This window comes from Camelus ferus, chromosome 12 (genome assembly GCF_009834535.1).
Source record: "Camelus ferus isolate YT-003-E chromosome 12, BCGSAC_Cfer_1.0, whole genome shotgun sequence".
Lineage (NCBI taxonomy): Eukaryota > Metazoa > Chordata > Mammalia > Artiodactyla > Camelidae > Camelus > Camelus ferus.
Genome location: NC_045707.1, coordinates 41558365 through 41577216, shown reverse-complemented (window position 1 = coordinate 41577216; position 18852 = coordinate 41558365). Strand labels below are relative to the sequence as shown.

At 40.5% G+C, this 18852-nt stretch overlaps 1 protein-coding gene across 1 annotated transcript in view; it reads left to right on the top strand.

Annotated features, from left to right (window-relative positions):
• The window catches only part of ANO4 (anoctamin 4), a 309704-nt gene that overhangs the window by 268737 nt on the left and 22115 nt on the right, over positions 1-18852 (top strand). Inside the window, exons 19-24 of the mRNA XM_032493545.1 lie at positions 1414-1525; positions 2410-2467; positions 2605-2702; positions 4406-4548; positions 13016-13168; positions 14265-14412. Of these exons, the coding sequence (XP_032349436.1) occupies positions 1414-1525; positions 2410-2467; positions 2605-2702; positions 4406-4548; positions 13016-13168; positions 14265-14412 (712 nt within the window). The remainder of the gene's footprint in view (positions 1-1413; positions 1526-2409; positions 2468-2604; positions 2703-4405; positions 4549-13015; positions 13169-14264; positions 14413-18852) is intronic.

The window sequence follows — 18852 nt, the reverse complement described above, 5'->3', positions numbered from 1 at the left end:
GCATTCCCATATGTAGCTTGTCCAAAAGGGAAAAAAAATCACAAAAGTGTTCTTATTTATAATAAAGGATGCCATTTATTGAGCCCTTCTATGTGCCAGATACAGAGGCAGGCACTTAGTGTATCTCCTCTTATGTCATTGAAATCTTCCATCATCACCACTCTTTGCCCCAAAAGACAGAAGTTTATGTCCACAGAAGAGGTAATTGCCCATTGGTAGATTGTGTCCAGGGGCATCTTGATCCAGGCTGGAAAAGATGCTGGTGATACAGTCCTGGTCGATCTGTGACTGGGACACCTGGGAACCCACCCGGCTGGCTGATGACCTAGGAGACCTTCTTGCGTAACCAAGAGTTCAGTAGCAGAAGTGAAATAACGCCAAAAACCTAGAAGAATTCTTTGTCATTTCTTCCCTCAACAGCAGTACAGTTTTGTTCTGAAGTTGACATTTAAACTATTTTAAGTCCAATTCTCTTTCTCCCCTCCCTTCTCAGATATGTTCCCAGGAAGCAGTTTTGAGTTGTAACTCGTGGAAAAGGAATTGATGGGGTGAAATAGTAAATGAGCCATTAGAAGCTCAGGGGATGTGGAAACAGAGAAAGTGCTATTGCATTAAATGCATTTTCTATGGCATTGTCTGAGGTGAGGATGCAGCTCCTGGGGAAAAAATAAGTGCATTAGACATGAGATTTCAGGTTGGAGGACTGCTCTGTATTTTTGGTTTGTATCTCAACGTCCAAAGAGCATTTGCTGTATAGAAGCTGAACTATGTGGAGATGAGAACTGGCACCTGACTGGAAATTATAAGACACAGATGCTAATATACAGTAAAAGCTCTCAAGTGTGGTCATCTCCTCAGTATTTGTCCTTGAGAAGGAAAGTGACAGTGGATGAAGGTGACGGGGCTCAGATGCTCTCCATATTCTGAGACAGGGGCCTGACTCCCTCTTGCCCAGTAACCCCTCACATCATACCAGAAGTAGAAGTCGAGACCATAGGACTTTTGGAAGCTAGGAGGGGACCTGCCCCCACACAGGCCCCGACCCACAAGTGGAAACTAAGAGCAAAAGAAAAGGCTGCTGCAGGGAGCCAGGGCTGGGAATGGGGCCCCTTTGGCCGGGCTGTGTCTACGCCAGGCTCTCTGGGCATCCGGTTACAGCGGGACACCCTGGGTATCCCTCCTCTCAGACAAGTCAGGAGCCACTTCCCACCAAACTGTTGTTGGGGATGGTCTGTTAGCCAGAGGATCTTGTGGATGGTCCTTTGCATTGCACACCACCTGTAGGCAGGCTGGGGTCTCCTGCAGTCTTCTGTGGACACCTCTGCTCCCACCCTATGTGTCTGGGGAGCCAGACGGAGGGAGCCAAGGGGCTCAGATGCAGCCTCTCAAACTCTGCCCCCCTTGTGTCCACAGAACAGCCTCGCACAGAGTCCGAGTGGGAGAACAGCTTCACCCTGAAAATGTTTCTTTTTCAGTTTGTCAATCTGAACAGCTCCACGTTTTACATTGCATTCTTCCTCGGAAGGTAAGAACCCAGTTTCTCCGCACCTCCCCAGGCCAGGGACAGAGGTCACCAACCAGGGGTGACAGAGGAGCCCGCCTTCAGGGTGATTTTGTACAAAGTGTAAAAAGAGAAGAGCAGCCTCCTTTCCCGTCCCCATTCCCACTCCAGGGAATGGTCCCCATCAAAGCACCTTGTGCCTTTGCTTGCTGAGGTAAATGGAAGGAGGTAGTTTGCCCACATGAAGGATGGATTTAAAACTCATGGGCTCCATCTATACCTGAATCAGGGCCCCAGATCTCATACCTACAGGAGCAGATGGCCTCAGGGGGAGGATGGCGGATTCACAGAAGAGGGAAGGACTTCCAGACAGGAACGGGGGCTGACGTGGGATGCCAAAGAAGCTTGGGTAACTTCTGAGCCTGGTAGTTACGAGGATGTGGAAAGGCCATGCCCTGTGAACTGCATTACACCAGGAAGTGTGTCTCAGCAGATGAGAACCAGGGAAGGGCTAAATATTGGGTTTTGGGGAAGTGGATGAGTCTGGCTACTTCCACATGGAATTCTAGTCAAAGAGTTTAGTTTAAAGATTAAAAAAAAAAGCATTACTAATATCCAGAGAGATCCCATGAAATCCAGCCTGCTGCTTATACAACAGGCACTGGATATTCAGCAGAAAACATGTTAAAAGTCACAGCAGGCAGCGAGAAGTGGTCAGCAGCCAGACAGAATGGTCCCCAGAGAATTCCAGAAGCTGCCCGAATGCCAGCTCTGGAGAGTTTTCCTAATTTCCGCAGACCCGTTACTTGCTGTACCAGTAATTTTTGCTGGAGGATGTGCTAATCTGAATGTAATGGTCATTGAAGGCCACAGGATGCTAATGGTTTGTTTCTCTGTGTGTGTTGAAGATTTACAGGACACCCAGGTGCCTACTTGAGGCTGATAAACAGGTGGAGACTAGAAGAGGTCTGTATTCTCCCGTCATCCCTTGTTTCCCACAGACTTGCGTTAAACAGCCTTAGGGTAACTTTGTGCAGATTAGAAACCAGACAGCCTTTCTTCCTGTCCACTGATTCTTGAATTTCTGTTTGCTTGCCTCACAGTGCCACCCTAGTGGATGCCTTATTGATCTCTGTATGCAAATGGGGATTATAATGGTGCTAAAGCAGACCTGGAATAATTTCATGGAACTGGGCTACCCGTAAGTACCTTAGATATCTCTACCTGAGAGGCAGCACATCTTGCTGGCTTTTCTAGGTGTGCAAGTAGATAAGCAATGCAGACTCAGCAGGTAAGCCTGTGCGGATACCTGGAACTAAGTCTCCAGGCTTAGGTAATCAAAAACGAGTCATGAAAATAATAAACTTTGGCTCTTTTGGAAGGTTTAGCACAAGTTGCATGAACAAAAGTAAATATTTTTTCAGAAGTCTCTGTGGGCCCCTAAACACTGAATATCTGCTTCCAAACTGCTTTAAATGATGACAACACATTAACCAGATCTCTCCTCCCTAACCCCTATGATAAATCAGAAATGGTAATTTTTGTTTAAACTACTCTAAATTCAGACTTAACAGAAAAGGAACTTATGGAAAGGAGACCCCCCCCACCCCAAAAAAATTCAAAAAAGAAACTAGAGAATTTCTAAGTCAGTGTATCTTAACCAGTAAAAATATCACCTAGTCACAGTCTGTGTTGCTGGCAATGGGCAAAAACCTTTTATCACCTTTGTAAGGATAACCTTGAATTCAGCTGCGTTTGCTCTCTTCTGGTCAGTTACGTTTTAAAGGGATCAGCAACACTTCCATTTCCGCTTTAACTCTACACGTACAGGTTTCCATATCAGCGCAGCGTCTCCATAGAGAACTCAGGTTGCAGGGAGGACCACTTAGCTGGAACAGTCAGCTAGAACTTGGTTCACTTTGAAAAGTCATCTCTCAGCTCCCTGTCAGAACCAATGCCTATAATTTTCTCATCTTAGATTTATTTTTTGAAAACTTACTCCAAGTGTCTGATGTTTTCTAGGAAACTTTTCAAAAATAAAGCATAACATTTTTAAATTAGGAGCATTATATTATAAAGTATAAGCCATAACTTCTCAAAATGTCATAGACATCAAGGGAACTATATTTACCTTCTAATAATGTGGACATAGGGCAAAATTGTGAAGTAGGCAGGATTTGTCTTTGATACCTGTCCTCTTACTTCCTTTATTTCGCATTCGCTTTCATTTTGGCATTGCTGCTCTCAGATGCCCCTCAACTTTTTCCAGCACAGACCTGAGTCCCCTGCCCATTTCTTCAACCCTATTCCATATCATAAGATGCACTCCTGAACACTAATAAGGATTCATGCACTACCCTCACTAGTGGGAGATGCATTTTACTGGGAATCAGAGCCTCTGTCAAGCTCAAGCCAAAAGCAAGCAAGTCCAGTTGTGGGACTGCAGGCTTCCGGTGCCAAGAGAGGAGGCATTTTGAGGGTTTTCAGATCTTCTCGGTCCCTCCAGTCTGAGTATTCAGGTCAGGGCAAGACTGCTCATGGGTCCTAAATTAAGCCAGCCAGGCCTAGTCATCTTCTACTTAGAGGTCTGGCTGTTGCCAGACTGGGGCATCAGTTTAACCATATTCTCAGCCCTCTATCCAGCCCTCCTAGGTAGCACTGAACAGGAGACGGTTTCATGAATGATGAAGCTAAGTCCATCCGTCATTCTGTTCAACTGCAAGGACAGATGCTCGAAGTGTCGTCTCCATTATTTCCTCCCTAATCCAAGGCTTCAATTTCTTGGCAGCCTATCCTAAAATTTTTTCAACTATAGTTCTATATTCTAACTCTCCTCTCTCTTATTACTTAAGCCTTATGAACAGTCATATATACGTTTTTAAATAAATCGATCTTGCTGTGCAGGTTAATTCAGAACTGGTGGACGAGAAGGAAAGTACGACAGGAACACGGGCCTGAGAGGAAAGTCAGTTTCCCACAGTGGGAGAAGGACTACAACCTTCAGCCGATGAACGCCTACGGACTCTTCGATGAATACTTAGAAATGAGTATGAAAACACCCTATTTTATCCTATTAACTATAAATGTAAATTCTAGATCATTAACTACGTTTAACTAGACATAAGCCCATTACCGTCAAGGCCAGCAGGGTGAGGGGGATTCTTGAACTAAACACAGAGGAAGGAGTATCTTGCTTTAAGAAGCTCGACTGATAGAGATAGTCCAAGTTACTACAAATTCTTCATGACGTCGTGTCCTGTCCCTTACAATAAATCACCAGAAAAAAAAAATGAGTTGTAAAACTTGGTGAACCAAAGAAAAAGGAGCGATCACTCATGGTGTGATTGACTCACTCAATCAGCTGGTATCTTTTGAGCCATGTTATGACCAGGCAGATGTTATGTTTGGCACTGGAGAAACACGAAGGAATCGGGCACAGGCCCAACCTTCAAGGAGTACAGTGGGGGGAAGTCAGAGGTACAAAGAGCAGGTGAGTGAAGCGTCATAGGTTGCCGCAGTGTGAGGCAGCAGGGGTGCAGTAGGGACAGTCATTTCTCTTGGAGGGGGTGGCAGGAAGCTAGGAGTGCATAAGCTATGCTGCATTTCCATTTAAGGAATGTAATTTCTCTATAATCAAACCCACGCTATTTATTTCAGCAGGTATTTGAGAGCATGGGCTTTAGAAACTGACTACCTGAGTTCAAATCCCAGCTCTTCACTTATTAACTATTAAACCCTGGGCACTGACGTTTAATCTCTGTCTCACTCTCCTCCTCTCTATACTGGGGATAAAATGAGTAACCACTTCATAGTGTCTTTGTGTGGATTTAACGAGTTAATACATGGAAAGGGCTTAGACCAATGCCTGGCTCATAGTATGTACTTGATATCATGCTATCCATGTCATTATTATTGTTTTTCTATTCTTCTTATCTTCCAGGGGAGAAAAGCTTAATGAAATCCCTTAGCAGATATACTGAGTGTGGATAGGTTTTCTTTTTTTTCTAATTATGTTTTAAGCTCTGTAACATTGGGGTGGAAGCAGGGGTAGGGAAGGGTAAGATGTATTACTTCTGAAAGAAGCAGTTCTTTCTGGGCAAATCTGAAAATTAAAGAAGTAGTAGAATGGATGCTTAATGTTTCTTAGATCACTCAAGTCCTGTGTATCTTCTGATGTTTTTAGAGTTTCAATTATAGAACGGCAGAAAGATATAACTTGGAGAAGAAATCAATTTGGGCATTAATAATAAAACTTAATAAAGGGAATTCATTAAGAGGACTAACCACTTAGAGGTCTCTTAATGGACTCTTCTCCCATAAAAAAGGAAATGAACAATAATGTTGGTATATACAGTGCTTGAACAGAAGCTTTTATGTGGTCAGGACTAGTAGTGCTCCAAATACTACAGTATCTTTGCAGCAAGAAGCAAATCCCAGAAGCATCACAAGCAAACTAGTGAATCTTAACAGCTTACTTCTGTTCTTGTTGGGTTTTTAAAATTTTCTTAATGACTTTTCTGCTCTGTTCTATGTTTTAAAATATAGTTATTGAAGTAGAATATATAGTGAGAAAAGTACATAAATCAAGTGTACAGATCAATGAATTTTCACAAATTTTTATACACAAATGTAACCAATCTATGTAGGTGAGGGGTTGGCAAACTACTGCCCTCAGGCAAAAGCCAGTCCACGGCCTGGCTTTGTAAATAATGTTCTATTGGGCCCATTCCCAGCACCGCCTGTTTATTTATATATTATCTGTAGTTGCCTTTGCTCTGCAACAGCAGAGCTGGGTGGTTGTGACAAGGACTGTATGGCCTGCAAAGCCTGAAATATACAGCCGGCTCTTTACAGAAAAAGTTTGTCATCCTGTGAGTTATATCAAGAAATAGGATATTTTCAGTATCAAAGAAGGCTCCCTCGTCCCCTCTCCCAGTTATAACCCCTCCCTAGCCGCCGTCTTGACTTCTAACACCGTTGATTAATTTTGCCTTTTTAAATCTCTGTATAAATGGAATTGAACCTGACATTTTCTTTTGTAACTGGCTTCTTTCATTCAGTATCGTATTTCTAAGATTCTTCCATGTTGCTACAGGTTAACAGAATTTCATTTTCATTTCTGTAGAGTATTTCTAGAATGTGTACCTGAAGCAAAATCATGAAATAGGCGAGTCTGTCTCTGATACCCACCCCCATCTTTCCTTTAGTCACATGTGGCTTTCTTGATTTCCACTTCAGATACTTTCCCTCTTTCTCTCCTCCCCGCACCAATCCCTCCTCCCTCTTCCATATCATGAATGTACTTCTGAGCACTGCTAAGGATTAATGCCCTAGATGGTCGCGTTTTAATGAGAATCAAAACCTCTGTTGAGCTTGAGTCAAAAAGAGGCAAATTTACCTGTGGAAGCACAGGCATCAGTGTGCCACTGGGTGAACTATTTTGTGAGTTTGCAGATCTAGACTCCTGGAAACAGGGATTCACCACCATTCATCTAGCCATTCTCCTGGTGATAGACACCGGAGTTGTTTCTAGGTTTGGGTTCTCACATTGCTATGAACCGTTTTGTGCATGTGTTCTGGTTAACATCTGTACATATTTCTGGAGTTGGTATGTATTTAGGAGTGGAGTTTCCAGTGGAGTGGCCATCATGATGTACGCATTTATGGATCATCAGTAGACACCTGCAGACAGTTTACAAAACTCCCACTAGCAGTATAAAAGCTTCAGTTGTTTCACAGACTCACTAAAACTTGTTACTGTCAGTCTTTTTAAACTTTGGCCGTGCTGGTTCATATGTAGGAGTGTGTGGTTTTAATTTGGAATAACCTGGCAACTAACAATGCTGAGGACCTTTTCTTATGCTTCTGGTCATTTGGGTATCCTCTTTTGTGAGTTCCCATTCAAGCCATAACTGTGTTTTGTTTCTTTGTTTTTAGTGATTTACAGAAGTTACATATTCTGGATATGAGTCATTATCAGGTAGACCTGAGATTTCTTTCATAGGAAGGTTATTAATTATAGGTTTAATTTATCTAATAGATACGACTATTCAGATTTTCTGCATCTTCAAGTGACCATTTCAATAGTCTGTTTTAGTTGTGTTTTTCAGTAAACTTGTCTATTTCATCCAACTTTTCAAATTTAGTGGGAGAAAATTGTTTATAATATCCTGTTCTAACTTTTAATGTTTGTAAGATCTCTTCCTTTTCATTTATAATTTCATAGCTTGTACTTTTCTCTTTTTTTTTCTTTAACAGTCTGGCTAGAGGTCTATTAATCTTTTCATTCACTACTTCTTCTATTGCCTGCCTTATTTTCCCTTCTTTTTCAAAAATCTTCAGGTGGAAACTTAAATCATTGATTTTCAACTTTTCGTTTTCTAACTTAGGCATTTAGAGCTGTAATTCTCTCAGTGAATAATGCTTTATAGCTGCTGTATCCTATAAGTTTTGATATGTTATATTTTCATTATCAAGGCATTTTCTAATTACCATTTTAGTTTGTTTTCTGCCTTTATTTTTAGAAATGTGTTGTTTACTATCAAGACATTTGGAGACTTTCTGGTTATCCCTCTGACATTGATTTCTAAGTTAATCCCACTGTGGTCAAAGGATATCTCTGTGTTTCAGTCATTTTATATATGTCGAGATTCACTTTATGCCCCTACATATTGTCTGTTTTGGTAAGTGCTTCAAGTATATTCTGCAATTGTTGAATGTAATATTCTATGTTGTGTCAATTAGGCAAGGCTGTTTAATTCTGTTGTTCAAATCTTATATGTTCTTAATTAAACTTTGTCTGTTTCATCGAGTAGTTACTAAGAAAAGGGTGTTAAAATTCCCAGGTATGATTGTGGACTTATTCTCCTTCTAGTTCTGTCAGCCTTTTCTTTGTGTATTTTGAAGTTGTGTTGTTAAGTGCAAACAGTTTAGGATTATTCTAGTTTACTGTTGATTTGAAATTTTTACCTTTATTGAAAGCCCTTCTTTATCTCTAATTATGTAATATTTTGAAGGTGTGATGGGCAGGAGGCTAAGGAACTAACTGTAAAGCCTCCCACAGTCAGAACTGAGCCTCTGGTGGTCTTTCAGGGCTGAGATAAAGACCCACTGTGTTCTCAGTCACAGCCAAAGAGGTGGGCTGAGCTTTAAGAAAACTGTACCCCAGCACCAGCCAGACTTAACTCATGACCGGATTGAAGTAGTCATCTTCTTTAGCTGCGTAAGAGCAGCATGAGGAACCTTTTCTGGTAGAAAAGAATATCTCTAAGAGCAGAGATCAATAAACTTGTCCTTAAAGGGCTAGATAGTAAATAATTTAGGCTTTGGGGCCCAAGAGACAAGATTGAGGATATATTTTCAATGGTTGTACAAGTATTTATATAACTACTTAAAATATAAAAACCATTCTTCAGCTCACAGGTAGGTGAAAAAAGAAAAGAAGCAGATAGGTGGCCAAATTTGGCCTTTAGGCTGTATTTTGCTGACCCTTGATCTAGAGTCTACATGTCTAGCTTACAGTAAAAATTACCAGGTGTACAGCCTATCAAAGGAAACAAAGTAAACAAATTCTTAACTGGGGAAAGTATTTGCTACTTCAAGTGTGAAAGCAAAAATGCATATGGTCAAACACTGAAAAATCAAGGAAATAGGGTGTTACAAAAAGAAAATGATAATTCAACAACCCAATTCAAAGGCATAAAATATTATGATCTAACTGATAAAGAATTCAAAATAGCTGTTATGAAGAAATTCAGTTGATCTACAAGAAAACACAGAAAGGCAATTCATTGAACTCAGGAATAAAATTAATGAACAGAAGGAGTTCTTTACCAAAGAGATTGAAATTATAAAAGAGAACCAAACAATTTCTGGAGCTGAAGAATTCAATAAATAAAATGAAGAATGCAGCAGAGAGCATAGGTAACAGGACAGACCACCTGGAAGAAAGAATAAATGACTTGGAGGATAGGAATTTAGACATAATTCAGTCAGAAGAAGACAGAACTTAGATGCTTAAAAAGTGAAGAAACCCTATGAAGGCTATCAGATTCAATCAGAAAGACAAATCTAAGAATAATTGGTGTACCAGAAGAAAGGAAGAAGTGGGAAGAGTTCATTTTAAAAAAGACTGAGAACTTCCCAAGCCTGGGGAAGACATGGGACATACAAGTCTACAAAGCTACAAGAACACCCTACTATCTCAATGCAAAAAGACCTTCTCCAAGACACTTTATAATTTATAATGAAACTGTCACATATTATAATGAATCTTAAAGACAGCCAGGGGAAAAAAAAAAGTAACCTACAAAGGAATCCCCATTAGGCTGTCAGTGGATTTCTCAGCAGAAATCCTGCAGTCCAGGAGAGAGTAGAATGATTTATTCTAAGTGCTGGGAGATAAAAATTGCCAGCCGAGAATACATTATCTGGCAAAGTTATCCTTCATTCTGAAGGAGAAATTAAGGCTTTCCCAGATAAACAAAACCTGAGGGAATTCCCCCGCACTAGACCTACTTTGCAAAAAATGCTGAAGGAAATCCTTCAAGCTGAAATGAAAAGATGCTAATCATATCATATAAAAATACACAACTCTGATAAAAGTGAAACATAAACAGTCAAAACTACCAGAAAAGATGAATATAGATGCAAAAATTCTCAAAATACTAGCAGACCAAATCCAAGAATGCACTAAAACATTTGTACACTACAACGAAGTGGGGTTTATCCCTGGGGTGCAAAACTGGTTCAACGTTAAGTTTAAAAATATATCACATTAACAGAATGAAGTATGAAAATTATATGATTATCTCAGTAAATCCAGGAAAAGCATTTGCAAAGTTCAACATCCTTTCATGATAAAAATCCTTGACAGATTGGGTACAGAACAAACATACCTCAACATAATAAAGTTCACATAAAGCAAACTCCCAGTTAACATTATACTCAATGGAGAAAATTGAAAACTTTTCTTCTAAGATCAGGACCAAGACAAGGATGCCCACTCTCAACACTCTAATTCAATATAGTACTGGCATCCCAGCTAGAGTAAGTAAGACAAAGAAATAAAAGGCATCCAAATCAGAAAGGAAGAAGTAAAACTGTCACTCTTTGCAGATGATATGATTTTGTATACAAAAATCCCAAAGACTCAACCAAAAAACTGTTGGAACTAATCAAAATGCAGGATACAAAATCAACATAAAGAAATCAGTTGCATTTCTATACACTAACAATGAAATATCTGAAAAAGAAACTAAAATACCCCATTAACAATAGCATCAAAAACAATAAAATACCTAGGGAGTAAATTTAAGCAAGGAAGTGAAACATCTGTGCAACAAAAACTACAAGACTTTACTAAAAGAAACTGAAGAAGACACAAACAAATGGAAAAATATCTCGTGTTCATGGATTGGAAGAATACTGTTAAAACATCTGTACTACCCAAATTCATCTATAGATTCAATATAATCTCCATCACAATGGCATTCTTCACAGAAATAGAACAATCCTAAAATATACAGGACCACAAAGACCCCAAGTAGACAAAGTAATCCTGAGGAGAAAGAACAAAGCTGGAAGTATAACACTTCCTGATTTCAAGCTATACTACAAAGCTAGAGTAATAGAAAAACAGTATGGTCCTGGCATAAAATTAGACACATAGACCATTGGAACAGAACACAGAGCCCAGAAGTACTGCCTCCCCCTCCCTGCTGCATATGCAGTCAACTATTTTTTAACAAGACAGCCAAGAATACCCAGTGGGGAAAGGCTAGTTTCTTCAACAAATGGCGCTGAAAAAAACTGGAAAAAAAAGGTGCAGAAAAATGAAATTGGACCACCCCTATCTTACACCACTTAACAAAAATTAACTCAAAATGGATCAAAGACTTGAATGTAAAACCTGATACTATACAGGCAAAGAGCCATAAAATCAGGACAAAGTAAGTTCTATGATGGTAAGCAGAGTTTTGGGAGCTACAGAGGAAGCATTAATTAACTACAATTATAGAAGACTCCAGAAGAGGGCACATTTGAGCTTACCCTTGAAAGGAGAATAGAATTTTACTAGAGTATGAACAGAAACACTAAGTATATGACATAACTCCATAAAACTCGAAATGTAATGTGACCAGAGTAGAGGATTGTTTGGGAAACCTCTCTGGGGCATGAGGTATGTTTGGACATGAGGCTTGGAAGGCCCTTGAATGTTAGTCTTCAGGCAATGAGAACCTACTGAAACATTTTCAGTAAGAAGGTGATAGGCTTTAACCCACAAACACTGACAGCAAAGTCTGAGGCAGAGAAGCCAGTTAGAAAATCAGAGTCTGATTTGTGGAGAGGGGAGAGGATGGGGAAATAAGAGACATTTTTGAAGGGTAATTAAATGTTGGGACTTGGAAGCTAATGGTTCTCAAGGCGGAGCTAGTTAACACCTGGTTTCTATGCATGATAGCTCCAAGGGGAGGTAAGGAAGAGGGATGTGAAAGGAGGAGCAAGTTTAAGGATGACACTGAGACATTGGTTTGGAAAGTGCTGCTTCTGTAGCATAACAGCAGACAACCAGAAATTCCCTGAGAAGAGTCAGGGTTAAAAAGAAAGAACTGAGAATCCTCATCAGAGAGATAATGAAGTCATGAGAGTGGATGGACTCCCCCAAGGAAAGAGGGAAGTCAGGATTAAAATGGAACCAAGGGAAACACTGAGGGCAATGCCTATGTGTATTGGTGGTGAAGAGCCACTTAGCATAGGCACTGAGTATGAATGTGACCAAGATGGGGACATCCTGGAGGGGGCAGTATCACAGAGGTCAGGTAAATGAACTTGGACTCTGGAACCATGTCATCCATGTTAGAACTGCTTCTTAATTATGTGTGTTGGACAAGGTGTTTGACTTCTTTGTGCCTGTTTCCTCACCTAAAAAATAAGGATAATAATAGTACCCACATAATAGGGTTGTTGTGAAAACTGAGTTAAAATACATGAAGTAATTAGAATAGTGCCTGTTACACAGAAAATGGTGTATGTGTTAGTCATTGTTTTGTTACTTTCTGGAATAAGGCCTTATACCAGTATGGACCTGAATAGTTAGTCTTTGAGTGGCAATCCAATAATAACATGATGTGGTTGTACAAACTGTTGCAGCTTTGGCCAGCAAGAGCTCCTTCCCATTTGTCCTGAGTCCTCTTGATGTGTCCCCGTCATTTTTCAAGCACTTCCTAACTTTCTGGCACCACAACATATTTCAGGCTAATCTTCTTTTCCCTGCCATAGCTCTGGAATCAAACATTTCTCCAAGGAGCCCTGCTTCCCTTTATGAGAGGATGCCACTGCCTCCAGGCTCAGGGAGTACCTCATTTTCAAATGTCCTGGCCATCTTTCAGGAAGATATGTTCCCTGTGCTTTTGAGGAAAAATATGGGTGAAAACACACTCAGATTATTATCCTTTTGAAAATAGTAATGGAAAACTGACCCTCTTTGTTCTTTTTCCTTTTTTTGTTCTTTAGTTCTTCAGTTTGGATTCACAACTATCTTTGTGGCAGCTTTTCCCCTAGCACCACTTCTGGCCTTACTGAATAATATAATTGAAATTCGACTCGACGCTTACAAATTTGTCACACAGTGGAGGCGACCTTTGGCTTCAAGGGCCAAAGACATAGGTAAGTTGGACTTGGGGGTGTTTTAAAGATATAACAGCTACCAATTTAAGATTTTTACTTATGGTTCCCATATTAGATGACTCAGCTAAACCTTACAAAAGAATGATTGTTAGCTTTTAATAGTATTAGAGGAGGGGAATATAGCTCAAGTGGTAGAGTGCATGCTTAGCATACACAAGGTCCTGGGTTCAATCCCTAGCACCTCCTCTAAAAATAAATAAATAAACCTAATTACCCCCTCTCCCCCAAAAATAATAATATTAGATAAGAAGTAAAGCTGCCTATTTGGAAATTTATAATCTCCAGCGCTGGAGAATTTGCACTCAAGTAGATTATTTCTATTCTAAGACTTTGGAATCTAAAAACTTGATTTCCTATAAATCATTTCCTTTTTAAAGTAGACCTTCCATTTGCTTAACTTTGTTTTGCTCTTTCCTAAATGTTTCCTGAGTTGCATGAACCATGACTCAGTTTTTCTAAAGGCAGAGATGGCCTTTGGTTTTTGACTAGAGATGCTGTGTTGAATCAGGTGCAGCCTTTCAAGAGCTGCCTGAGATCAGAGACTGTCTTTTATTCATTTCTGTGTCCAGTGCTTAGAATAGAGCAGGCAGGTGCTCAGTCAATGTGTGTGGAAGCAACTTGAGTGTGGACAGACTTGGCTCACAGTGGTCTTTTAACCTTTGTATGAAACAAACATACATTCAGTGAGCATCCACCCTGGCAGTCAGTGCATCAGGAACTGGGCCCATAAAGATGAACTGGAGGGACCCTGTACGTGCCCCTAAGTTGCTCCCAGCCCTGTGGAGACTTGACGTTGTGTGTGCCAATCTTATCATGTGGTGTTTTGGTGCCTTACTACTGACCAGAATTCTCTACCTATGTCTGAACCTGATCAAGTTTTTAAATCAGCATTGGCACTTCCACACAAACCCCTTCAATGCCAAGGTGTTTGCAAATACAAATTCTTACTACTGGTTGCAAGCGTCAGTGTTTGGGAAGATGAAAGGACTATTGAAAATTACTTAACCCAGTTGTTTTCTTACTTATTATCTCTCCTGTTGTGTCTGGAATTAATTCAGCACTTCTCTTTGAATAGGAATTTGGTATGGAATTCTTGAAGGCATTGGAATTCTCTCTGTTATCACAAACGCGTTTGTCATAGCCATCACATCTGACTTTATCCCTCGCCTGGTGTACGCTTATAAGTACGGACCTTGTGCGGGCCAAGGAGAAGCTGGGCAAAAGTAAGTCTGCCATAAAACCATCATGGAATCTCCCCATTTCCTAGCCATTGTGTGGTGCTGGACACTCAGACAGAAGCCTTCCCCGGAGTACAGGGGACACAAGCCCAGGACAAGAAGGCCTGTAGTGGGGGAGGTGGAACTATGATTTAATAAGACTTTCGGCCAAAGAAAACACATCCTGATCTCCTTAAGTGGGGGTGGGGGGCAGTCATACAAGTTTTAGCTGGAATCCACTGTGAGAACAGCAGTTAATGTGTGTAGCAAAAAAAAAGTGGTCCATGATCTAGTACAGAGTTATGCCATTTTTATGAATTTGTAAGAGGACAGTTATAATCTGATTTCCTCCTGTGTCATTATATGTAGACTCTGCAAATTTTGCATGGGAAGTGGGCACCCATGTGCCAGGTACCCACAAGGTACTCAACAAATATTTGTAGGCTAAGTAACTGAATGATTCTTTCCCAGCTATTGGCTCGACCGGTGTCTATAGTACCACGGGCAAACTGGGTGAACTTAGTTCCATGAGAGCTCAATTCTGCAGCATCACCTCAATGATTCACAAAGCCACGGCTCTGTATTTCCGGTCAGATAAAGCCTAGGGAAAAATTGTAACATGTCCCCTAGCTTTCATTTCTACACCCTTAGAAAAAAAGATAAGAAGTCCTAACATACTTTAATTGGGGGAGATGGGGAAACCCTATTTGACTAATGTCAAAATAATCTAATTGTGGGATGTAAATGTCTTTAGGTCAAAGTGGAATGGCTGTTGGGAACATAAGGTCTTTTCAGTGCCCCGGAAACCATCTCACTTGGGCTACTGCATATTCAGACCACCAGCCCTGCCACCTGGTCAACTAATCTGAGCCAAAATAATTCATCCTCTAGAGCCACTGTAGTTCAATGAGCTCCTAAGGAGTAAAGTGCCACCAAATCAAGTCAGCTGAATTCATGCACCCCTAGCCTAGGTCCAGTTTCATTATTAATCCCACATAAATGCTCTGAAGCATGGATAACTGAATGTGATAAGGCTTACAATCCAGCTATTTGAGGAGGCTCCTATAAAATTCTTGACTACACTCACCATCGGGCCATTACACACTAATGATCTGGCAACTTTAAGCAAGCGCACCAGCCCCTTTTAAGAGAGAGTTGGAGACTTGGACTCTGCCTGCTTTTCTAATTGTCACTGTCGTTAACATTCTCTGTTTGACTCAACCTAAAAAAGCTTAACTTTGTTCAATATTGTTTTGTATTTGATTCTCAAAACAACGCTGGGAGTGGGGCATGCATTATTACCCTCACTTTGAAGAGCAGAAAGAGATTAAGAGAAGTTAAATCCAGGATCACAAGACAGAGTAACTGTGGGAGGCTGTGAGAAGCTAGGTCCTAGGCTCTTCCGGGGCTCTCCACCCTGCACTCACAGCCCGTGGGCTGCTACCAATCACTGGTTATCCAGCTCCCCTCACAGTCAACTCCCTGGGGTTTAAATCCCAATAGTTAATTCAGTTCTTCCCCGACTTCAAATATGGTGAAACCTGTCTTGTTCTGGAGGGAACCGAAAAAATAAAGTGGGAACATTTATGTGCTTTTGATAATAAATTAAACCTTTAGAATTTTGACAGCCTGTTAGATTTAAGACAGTATTTATGGTTATTAGAATTTATCTAAATAGCCTCCCTAATTCAGTTTTATTGGGCTCTCTGGGCCTTTTTTTTAAAACAACCTTTCTCTTAAAAGCCTTCTGCCACTTTTGCTATTTATAGATCTTATTTTTTATCTTCTAATCCATTGGTCGTTCTCTTGTTTCCAAATAGTTATATTTCTGTATGTTTCTTCATGAATCTTATTTTCTGCCCCGCCAGCTACTCTATTATCCTTTTCAGGTTTTTTTCTTTTTCCAATTTAGAAATGCTTTAGAGATGACTGAACTCATAGAGGAGCGGCGTTGTCAGATTTTAGATGACCTAGGCTTTTGGAGTAGTGTGTGCAGTCATAGTCAAATCCCACTTATGATTTACTCTAGCTGTGGAAACGGCGTATTTCAATTTAAATTGACCTGAAATCAGAAGTACTGCAACCAAACCAACCACCTTTCTCCAAAACTCCAGGCTACCTCCATGCCTCCGTACCTTTCACCTTCGCCTTGCTTCTCCGTTGATGAGAATTTCACTCCTCCATGCTGGGTTGTTCAGTTCAGGTCACGTGCCCCTTGTCCCTGTGACAGCACGCTCCAGTTACTCCTGGCTGTGCATTCCAGCTAATCTCTTCTCACACAGATGCTCAGTAAACGAGTCTTCAGTGGCACAGTGGGGAAGACATTCTCATTTTTCAGCCAGATCTGTACATGAAAGGAATACTGTGGTTTGAGACAATGGTCTCCATACAATGGATACACAAGGATTTTTCGAATGTTTTCATCTTTGCTCTTAAGACATTCTGTTTTCCAGTTGCCCATGATCAGATTGTTCATTGTTTGCAAAACGAAGTCACTTCCTCTTTCAGGGTCTCCTCCCAGGAGCCCTTTAGAAAAAAGCTTAGAGAACTAAGATCACCTCTGGGCAGACATCAGGACAGAAATTGTGAAGTAAAGTTAAAGATGTGTATTGTAACATTTTCCTGACAATCGGAGTTAAAATTTTCATCAGCAAACAAAAAGCACAAATAACCAGTTTGATCCCAGACCCTCAGGAATGCAATGAAGGAATTGCTACTTTGTTAGACATGGATTAGAGCTTGGGAACATCCTCCAAGGACACATGCAGGCCTTAGAATTACTGTGAGGAATATACCTCATTTAGTGATATAAATTAAGCTGTTTTTCCTGTTGAAATAGTGATATCATAAAAAGTTGGAGACTTGATCAAGATCACAGTGCTCAAATTTTCACAGCATGAACCACAAATATCTTAATGAACTATAAATATTTACATAAACTGTAAAACAATTAAATAGATCAACACCATAACCAGTTGCAAAGTTGTATTTAAGATAAAGCTGATGATACAGAGGTCTAATCTTCCTTTTTCATATCTGACATTTTCATTGCAACAAGTCAGAAGTTCGCCTTCTTCTTATCTCATTAGCCTAATTTATTACCTATAAGTAAGTTTATAAATTAATATATAAAGTCATTTACTATCTATTAAAGTCTGACTTTAAATGCACAAATCAGATCTTAATTTCCTCTTGCCTTTTCACCCTGTCAGTCCTACCCCCATGCTATTTGAATCACAATGACTAAAACCTGAAAAGCAAAATTTGCAGCAAAATTCAAAGACACTGCAGTGATTTTGGTCTGGAATCTGCAAACTCAAAAATCCACTTCTGCTTCTGCTCTTCTCCGTGAAACAGATAGAATCATCACCAGTTCATCCTTTTCCCCCAAAGTACAGGGTGGGAAGCAACAAGGAATCAATGGTTTTAAAACCAGAATTCTCGATTTAAATGAACGTGGTCTTCTCAGGAGTTATGTGGAAGAGGTATGCATTCTAATTCAAACAACGCTAACCCTTCCATAAGACATTTTCTGAATCTCCTTTCTTGAAAATGCCTTCAGAGGCCACCTGCCAGCCCCTTAAGAAAACTGATATCGTTATTTTATATTCACAGGAAATCCTTCATTTGAGACTTTCCCCCTCATTCCTCTCACTTCTCCCTAATCATCAGGGTAGCCTCATCTTTCCTCTGTCACTTGGAGCTGGTGGTGTGTCACAGGGAGGGTGCACAGACCTCCTGCCAGCAAACTGAGTGACAGACACAGAATCTGCTGCCTGCGGTCTTTATGCTGTAACAGCAGGCCACCGAGCCGATCCATGGGTGCTGTTATACAACAGCGCATGGGAAACCTCATCCCCCTTGAACTGATGATGGTCTTAGCTATTTGATGTTGGCAAGCTAAGATTCTCCCACAGTGAAAAGAGTTAGAGAAGCGCCTAGACAGTTCAGTATTAGCAGTTCCCCTTCTTCCCCGGTTATGAAAATGTTATGGAAAGAGGACTGACACAGCTGACAACTAGATATTTGGGGAGGGGGAGAGGATGGTAATTAGGTTTATTCATTTTTTAATATTTTTAGTGGAGCTACTAGGGATTGACCCCAGGACTCGTGCATGCTAAGCAAATACTCTACCACTGAGCTATCCCGTCCATCTTGTCATGACTATGTATGTACGTAGTAGCTCCGTGTGGAATGCTTTGCACCCAGAAGGAGTACACACCCACTAAAACCAGTTTCAACCTGAATTTATGATTGACATCACATGAACATGCTTAATAAATAGATCAATGGTGTATCCTCTTTATTTTGAGGATAAGGTGTTTAGCCCATGAGACAGGTATTTCATTCAAATTCAGGTTCTCAACTGAGTTTTTTAAACTGAGCAGCCATTAGACAGCAGCTTTAATCTCGGTAAAGCTCAGGGCTGCTTTGTGAGAGAAGAGT